The sequence below is a fragment of the Daktulosphaira vitifoliae genome, unplaced genomic scaffold (genome assembly GCF_025091365.1).
Source record: "Daktulosphaira vitifoliae isolate Bord-2020 unplaced genomic scaffold, ASM2509136v1 Scaffold_13, whole genome shotgun sequence".
In the NCBI taxonomy this organism is placed as follows: Eukaryota; Metazoa; Arthropoda; class Insecta; order Hemiptera; family Phylloxeridae; genus Daktulosphaira; species Daktulosphaira vitifoliae.
In genome coordinates this window covers 13,024-22,756 of record NW_026099584.1, presented here as the reverse complement: position 1 = coordinate 22,756, position 9,733 = coordinate 13,024, and the positions used below count along the sequence as shown (strand labels likewise).

The 9,733-nt window shown below is 25.9% G+C and overlaps 1 protein-coding gene across 1 annotated transcript; it reads left to right on the top strand.

Annotated features, from left to right (window-relative positions):
• The first annotated feature begins 2,979 nt into the window (after positions 1-2,979).
• LOC126908821 (uncharacterized) lies at positions 2,980-8,149 on the top strand. The gene is made up of 5 exons (XM_050691117.1): positions 2,980-3,179; positions 6,298-6,322; positions 6,474-6,761; positions 6,836-6,908; positions 7,882-8,149. Exons 3-5 carry the CDS (start codon positions 6,627-6,629, stop codon positions 8,097-8,099), a joined length of 426 nt encoding a protein of 141 aa, XP_050547074.1. The 5' UTR covers positions 2,980-3,179; positions 6,298-6,322; positions 6,474-6,626; the 3' UTR covers positions 8,100-8,149.
• The last annotated feature ends 1,584 nt before the right edge of the window (positions 8,150-9,733 follow it).

The following is a 9,733-nucleotide window of genomic DNA, read 5'->3' as shown; positions in this document are numbered from 1 at the left end:
ATATTATTTTGATAGTATATTTACTTTCTTTAATAGATATTTAATCATATATTTTACTTATAAATCATAGAACTACTAATTAGTAACAATGAAAGAAATAGGAGACCATGTTGCTTTTGGAATAATCCACCAATTTCTTAAAATTAAACACTATGTACACATTTGCATCGAAGTGTTACTTATGATAGTGATTTTAATCACTGTCAGATATCATCTATACTTGTCCCAACTATGCCACGTCTCAAGGAACCGCCCCGGAATATATATAAGTCTTAATAAATGTTTCAGATTGTAGCTACTTTCGGTATCAAAAAAAAAAAAAAAAATTGAACATTATTTAATTATTAATGATCTGGAAAATATAAAAATAAAATCGTATTATTATCCCGATGATAAGGTAGTAGTCCAGTTAGTATTGAGTAATTTTTAACGTTTATATTAATAAATAAATAAGACAATTCCATAAAAATTTGAAAAAAAAATTATTTATTTGTTCAAATTTAATGAAATAGTTTATTTATCTCTTTTATTAAAAAAAGTATAAAATTAAATTTTTAGAGTAATGTTGGACTTTAACCGGAAATCAACAATTCTTTATTAAATTCCGTGCTAAAAACTATGTATAAAAATAGAACTATTTCAATACTCAATATTATTTAATAAAAATTTGTTATATCCAATCAAAGAAAATTCAACTCTTAAAATCTTTCGTTATAAACTTATGTATATAATTTTCTTAAAGATTGAAATATAACATTAAAGTACAAAAAATATTTGTAATCTTTATAATATATTTTAAATTATCTCAATGATTTTGTAATAATTAAAAACATCTAAATATGGTCTAACATTTGATATTTATAAATCATTTGTTCGAAACTGTAAAATATAAAACTTAGTGTTAAAATTTTTTATTCGTGAAGGAAAGAAAAGTATAAATAATATTGTAGATTTTAAATATATATTTTATTTACAGGTGTTGAAAATATCATATGGGAATTGGATATATTTGCTGCAGCTTATTATTTAGATGTGTGTATTTATTTATTCGAAGAATATAAATACATTTGGATATACTTCCGAAAAGGGTGGCCTCAATATAAAAAAGTTGATATGAAAAATGAAAAATGCATTTATTTATACACATGTGAAAATTATATTGGTGTTGTTACTAATGTTACTGGACCATACTAAATAATTTTATTATGTACTAATAATTTCATAAATGAAAACATTCAATACTGAAAAATATTTAAGTAAATAAATGGATTAAAATTATGCAATAATTAATAAGTAAAACCCAGCGCGATGGAGACAAGTATAAATGATATATGACAGTGATTAAATTCACTAACATGAAAAATGCTTTGACGCAAATTTGTTGATAGTGTTTTAATTAAAAAAAAAAAAAATTATTGAAATATTCCAAAAGCAATACGAACCCCTACTTTCCTTGTTTAAATCACAATTACAAGATAAATAAATTATAAGTGTAATACATAAATTCATAATTATTTAAGTAATTAATTTTAGTATGAAATTCACATTAAGAATTTAGTATTGTAAATATTACGTAGAAATTATAAAAATGTGTTATATACAAGATAATGCTTTTAAAATAATAATTACATTAAGAATTTTATTTTTGGTATTTTTAATTTTATATATGTCTCAATTTATTAATAATTAGACTTCGCTTAGCTGAGACTAACCCCCTTCCCCATTCTGGGGCCCTACGAGACTCACGTATAAGTCTTTGGTCCATCCTTATATGTGGGCCACGGATTTCAGTGAAGTATACAGCTACGCCGGGCACGATCAGTGTTTTGCAGAAATAATATTACATCAGAATCAGAGTAACAAAAATACATAAAATATTTAATTATTAAAATCAAGAAAATTCAAAAAGAAAAACTTGTAAACTTTATTGAGTATAAGGTTGACGTTTCTTTATTGAGGTATTCACCACGGGCATATTGAGGAATAATTTTAGGAGGGTATGTAGTTTTTTTTACTTTGGTAACGTGCTATAGACTATTCTTTGATAAAAATCAAAATGGTGATAAATAGAAATGGACTTAAAAGACATATTTCTTAGATATCTACCTAACAAAATATTGATAGTTGGTCAATCGTCTATATTCCCCTTAAATACGATCCTGTTGCACGCAATAATTATAACATATACTATTTATAATATTTGTGTTAATATTATAGAATAATTACAGAAAATTCAGCAGATTGAAATAATAATTCCTAAGATTATGTAAAAAAATTAATTTTGATAAGAATATTAGTTACTATGACTGGACGTTTTACAACATATTTGTCATGGGTTTCATTTTTAACTCATAGACTTATACATCGTATATGATATAAATATAATTATCAATAGACTGTACTGTCCTCACAATGTATGTACAAACTTATATAATCATAACTGTGTTGAAATTTATTTATAACTTATCAAACATTCATTGATAAAATGTACAAAATATATCTATGAGTAATTACAAAGTCTTATCCTAGTATAAACTCTAAATGGACTATAAAATAAAAAAGTTTAAAGTGAATAAAATACAGTTTAACAGTAAGTTAATTATAAAGTATAAATTCAAACAGATTAAAAGATAAATATGCCAATAAATTTTAATAAATATATCAATAATTTTGTATTATAAACTTATTTAAAAGAAATTCATAGAAAAAATCTCTGTACATATACATATACCAAACATGTAATACAAATAACTAACATGATATTAGAAAAAAATTAGTTAATAATCGAGTTGATTATTAACTAACCTTTATTAATTTATTCACTAATTTATGTATTGATTAACCCATCAATGCATAAATGACAACTATAATATGTATATAATATGAATTGAAGAGAATAATTAAATTGACTTACAAATTCATTATCTACAAAGTTAGAGTCAAAATAAATATATATATTTACTAGAATGAGCAATACCCTTATTCAAAACATGAGCGTGGATGAAAAAAAAAACTAATAAAGGTCACAGAATGGTAAAAACTAAACAAAATAAATACATTTTTTATAATTGATATCATAGAAATGTCTTTGGGCGCATCTGATCAAAATTTCAAACCTTAAGTCGTAAAAAGCTGGCGCCAGTGAGCGTTTTCCTCGAAAGGAGTCGAAATCCCTTAAGGTAACGTACATATTTAACTAGCTAATTAATATAAAATCATCCAAATTAAGAAAATTAGTTCTCGAAAACAACTTTTGAAATAGTACTTCAGAAATTATTAACATTTAAAAATATTGTGTGGAGGAATAGTAACGTGTAATGATTACAATAATATTACTCACACGACACTTCTAATTTATATTTAAAAATAGTAATAACTTCCGAAATAATATGTGTACAGTTTTTATCGAAATACTTGAAACAAAAAAACATAAATTAAATGTTCTTAACATAATTATTAAGAGAAATTGAGTAGATAATAGTTGTACATATAGCAGTACGGTAACTGCTGTATGGTCACGTGTACGTGAGTACCTAGGCAGCAGACTCAACATCACCTTCGTACACACTACACTACTCTACTACTCTTATCGTTTGAGTTTTGTTTAGGTTTTCGCTTTGTGTTATGACAAGGAAATTCAAATGTGTATTTACATATAAAAAAATAATTATAACAAAAAAAAAATTTGTTTCCAAGTTTTTACTGATTTTGATTATTAATATGTTAAAAATAATGAAAATGACTTATTTAACCTATTTTTTAATCCTTTAAGTTGATTTTTAAGAAAGTTTATGATAAAAAAAGTTGAATTTGTTATCATAACTTTTGGTACAACTTGCAAGTTTAGAATTGACGTCTTTAAATAGAAAATTTTACGAGAATTAAAAAAATGTTATTGTTAAGATGCAGCCAGAAAATTTTATAATTACTATTATCAGTAAATTTATTAGAAAAGCTCGATATTTGTTTGCGTTTTTACCGTAAAAGTAGGTGAAGTGAGAGCTGAAAAAATAAATGATAGTCAAAATAAAATCCATGTATTAATAATTGTAATAATAATAATAAAAATTAAATTATAACAATAACGAATAAAAAATATCTTCTCGCATGGGAGACTACAGTAGTGAGGTCCTAAATATTTATTGAATATTATTGAGATAAAAATCAATCGAACTTTGAATTAATTAAAAATTAAGTACTTTTTGTTCTTCCTTTATACCTTATAGAGAACTTTTTTTAAAATGGCATCATACAACATACATATTTAACTAATTTATAGAATGTCCCAAAAAATTTAATTTATTATAATACAGTCAATATTGATATTTTTAGTTTTAATATTATATTGAAATTGGGGTACATCTTGTGTTACGGATGTAGCAACTTCGAGGACGCCTGGGTCCAATATAGTAGGCCAGCTACATTTGTATCAAACTAAGAGATAAATATATCCAAAAAGTCTTATTTATGAATGGAAACAAAAAACCACCATATTATTATTTAAATTATAAATTTTCATAGCAGAGAAAACTATAACAATGGTTATTAGTACCTAGCAGACCTTAAACGGTCTGAGGATGCTTAGAATCCCTGACTTAGCTCTGAAAATTGCAACTTGGAATGTGAGAAGTTTGGTTGACGAAAAGTTGATACGAAAAATGCATTTATCTATACTAGGATGAACCTCATATTGGTGTAGTAACTTATCTTACTGGACCATACTAAACCGTTTTTTCGTGTGTCTAATAATTTAATAAATTGTTAACAATCAATATTAAAAAACATTTTGATTATAGCATGCAGTAAAAATCTATTACTATCACATGTGTAACTTGGATACCGACTAAAAATGTATCTACTGTGTTTACATTGTTATTAAATTGTTGAAAAGTGTTTTTAAATAATTCATCAAATACACTGCCACTGCTAACATAAACTTGGTATCCCACATTTATTGTCACCAATATTTTAATGATATGTAACAAATTTAATAATGTGTATAATTTTGAACAAATTAGTCTTGTTTGAAAGCTCTTTTAATGTAAATTATTTATATTATATACGTAGTATCAGTCGACCTCAAACCTTACCGAACAGTTGAAATATTTAATTAAACCTGAGCTGAATGTTAATTTTAATGTTTTTCAATAAAAACGTTAACAAATGCAGTGTAATATTTGATTAGTAATTACAAAAAAATAATGTGCAGTATTCACGAATACTGCATTTAATAAAATGAGATATTTATATATTTGTTTTAATTCTATAATAATGCACATTTGTATAATAAAAATATTTTAAGCAAGTTTAAAATATTTGTAATTTATGATAAACGTATTTGCGTTGTATTCAAATGACTAACAAAAATTTTTATTTATTATAAACGTGTTTGTTGAGTTCAAATAAATTAAATGACTATATTAATGCTGTGAGACGAATGTAATAGTAAAATTATTAGGTAGATAAAGGTGCAATAGTCTGATTGTTTTGTCTGATTGATTAAACAATCTAATGAATAGTTCCAATTTCAAGTGATAAATAAAAATTTTTTATTATTTAAAAATAAGATAATAATGTCGCCGTTGATATATAATGATGAGATCAAAAAACAAAGTAATGGTTCTATCATTCGTAAAATCCATATGCAATTTATCCTAAATGTATGATTCGGAGATCAAGTACATTTATTAAATCAAAAAAGTTCTTGATAACACATTTTTTTTAATTTTCAAAAAGCTTATGCTTTCTGAACTATTTAACTATTCTTTATATTGGAATTTAATTAAATTAAGAAAATTTACAACGTTCTATATAATATTTTAATTGTATCCTAAAAAATATCCGAAGGTTAAAATATATTGCACCATTAATATACAAGGCATTAGATTACATATTAAACTCTATTAACATCTTGCTTATGAAATTAAAGAAATACATTACAATATTTAAATTATTTATACGTTATTTATAATATTTTATAACTTTTATTTCTTTTCTATATTTTTTCAATTTAAAAATTTAATGAGTCATGATTAATAATAATATAATTTACTTGAAGTATCAATTGCAAGTTATATTTCTAATTTTGATTTATTACATGACAACAATGTATTAAGAATTTTTTATCTACGTAATTCATAACAGCATTACATTAAAATATATATAAATAATATAAACATGCAAGCACACTCACAAATTTTGACACTAAAATTAATAGATTTGTATGGTAGCTTAGAACTTAAAATAAGATAAAAATGTGTTTGGAGATAAACGTGATAATTTTTTTTTTTTTTTCAGCGTCAAGTTCATTATTTCTAATGAGGTAAATTTTGTAAAAGTTTATTGAATTTAATATAGAAAAATCATTCCTATATATATTTGATAAAAAAATTAGAGATTTTAATTGAATCATTGAAGAAGGACAAGTTTAATACTTAATGCTTAGTGAAAAATAACTTTTTTTCGACTTTCAGATTGCAATTCCATGGAAACTCTATTTATCGAATAATGATCTTATAGGAATCGATTTAAAATATTTAGATCTACCATTTCATTATAAACCAGTAGATAAAGAATGGTGTAGAAAAAAATGTCTAAGTTTAGGATTTACTTACAAGGAACCAATTATGAATCAGAAATTAACACCAAACATGATTCCAGTTGATATTTATTTTAATGAAAATGGACTTTTCGATGTTTTGTCAGAATTAATATGCAGAGACAGAAAATTTAGTTTAGATATGTATAAAAATACTTCTAAAGTAAGCAATGATATATTTTCTATATTTTTATATTATTTGTACCTATGAAAACTTTATACTTTTTATGAAATTAGAATCTTATCAAAAATAAAGAAATAAAGAAATTCATTAACAATGACAGTTGGTTTAAAAATAAAATAATAGCAGGTATTCAAATTGCAATATTAAATGTAATTCAGTTTTATATTATTTTTGTTGAATTAAAACCCACAGATCCCACCATTCTGATATTTTATGCTAATGTGGGTATTATTGAACCGAAATGAGTTTGAATTCAGATATCTTTGGATTGAGTTGATTCATCTCTTTTTTTTTTTTGTCAAAATTCAAAACAATATTAAGACAAATAATGAACATTTGACGTGTCAAATCATTTGTTTGTAGTTTATATTTGAATAAATAATAACAACTTTTCTAAAAAAACATTTTACCAATTAATTTCTATAACTGTTATAACAAAGAATGATATATATTGTTCAATAAGTAAGTTAAGGGTTTCATATTTTTCTCATTGCTTGTAACAATTGGTCAGTTTCCTTACATTTTGAACAACTTGTATAATTGATCATTTGTATAATTTATTATTATGATGATGAATTCGTAACTTATTCATTTAGACTTGTATGTCAGTTTTGAGAACTGAAACGTTTACAAAAACCTATTTTTTTGGTAAAATGAAAATTGGTATATTTGATATCTTCTAATACCAATTTTCCATAATATAAATTGACACGGTGTGCATCGCTTAGTGATACACATAGGCCGTAGACCCGTTCCACCTTTGCCAGCCGTCTCCCTATTACGTGTATATGTTATTTTGAATGATCAACGCCACGGTACAAAGTTCAGCAAAAGCCGCACTACTGACAACAACCCGCCACAAATATACCTTGAAGTCGTCTTCGTGACACTTTACTATTTAACTATATGATAATGGTAAGACTATAAAAATATAATTAAATAAAACTTTGTTGACGATCGTTGAATTTGGTGTTATGTTAATAGTTAGTAGATGAACTAAAATTTTGGTTTTTAATTACTGATTGTACTGCATCAATTAATTGTCTGATTGATCAGTGACTTCCAAACAGTAAGATATTAATACATGTGTTATTTACAGATGCTAGGAGTCCATGTTGGGAGTTAGATATTTTTGCTGCAGCATATTACTTAGATGTATGTATTTATTTTTTCAAAAAAGAATATGATACATGGGTATACTTCCGAAAAGGGTGGCCCAGATATGAAAAAGTAGATATGAAAAATGAAAAATGCATTCATCTATACCTGGATAAAAATTATATTGGTGTTGTTACTAATGTTACTGGACTATATTAGATGTATATTACTTTTATATATCTAATTATTTAATAAAGAAAAATATTAAATTCCACAAAATGTTTTAATTGACACATACAGTTATGCAACTAAAACATAAAAGACAATAAATTATGAATAAAATTATAAAAGGGAAATGGAATACAATAAAATAATATAAATAAAAAGGGGGTTTTGAAAGGTGAATAAACGATGGCTGAACATATAATGGTTAAATAATTAAATAAACATAAATGTTTACGACATAATAGTAAACTGATCTCAAGAGTTAAACAATATTGAATAAATGATGTTAAATATCCCTACAAAATGTATACAATACGTGTTTCATACCTAACGGAGACACAAGTGTGTTATCTATACACGAATGCGTATTCTGTAAGTTTTTAATAGCAGATCAAACCTTTAGACAGGTATTATGATCATATCATACATACCTAATGTTAAAAAGAATTAACAACAATAAGAAACTAGGATACTTGACCAATAATATGAAGGAAAATTTTTTTAATAAAACAATAAACTCAAATATCTTGTATCATAACAAAAATTATAACCCAACTTCATTCGCAACTATCAGAATAACTATATCACTATCAGTTCTAACAAAAATTATCTTCTTCTTGGATATGAATTACATAAGATAAGATTTCCATCTTCTTCTTCCTCGCCTGAACCCCAACTACTTGGGGTCGGCTACCCTTATCTTAAATTTCCACTTTACATGATCTCTCACATCATCTACGCTGAAATCAGCTGTCCTCATATCGTTCTACCTCTTCTTCCTTCAACTTTCATTTCTATAACTGCTTTTACAGCTTCCGATTCCTCCCTCATCATAACAAGATCAAACCATATAAGTCTATTTTCTCTAATTTTATCCACGATTGACGCTACACCTATACTCACTCTTATATGCTCGTTCCTTATTCTATCTTTTCTAGTCACTCCACTCATCCATCTAAGCATTCTCATATCTGCTACACTAATTTTCTATTCTACTTTCTTTTCAACACTCTGAATCATACATCATAGCTGGCCTTATTACAGTCTTGTAAAATTTACCTTTCAGCCTCATTGGAATTCTTTTATCGCATAAGACGCCAGACGCTTCTCTCCAATTTAACCACCCGCACTTAATTATGTGTCTTACATTCTCGACGATACCACCACTCTTGCACAACTGACCCTAAATACTTAAAACTCTCTACCTCTCCAATCCTCGCCTATTGTCACAGACCTCCTCATTTCACCTACCTCGTGTTCTCCTTTGTCAAACTCGTATTCTATATACTCTGTCTTACTTCAACTTATTCTTAAACTCTTTTCTTCAAGAGCTAATCTCCATACTTCTAGCCTTTGGTTAATTTCCTCCCTACTTTCTCCTATTAACACTATATCGTCAGCAAACAACATGCACCACGGCACATCTCCTTGTATTTCTCTAGAAATTTCATCCATCACTATAGAGAATAAGTAAGGGCTTAAAGCAGAACCTTGGTGCACTGCTACTCTTACCCGAAAACCTTCTGATACTCCTCCTACGCTTTTTACCTTGGTACAAGAGCCATCATACATATCTTCTGTTATATTAATGTATCTTTTCGGGACTCCTTTTCTCATTAATGCCGACT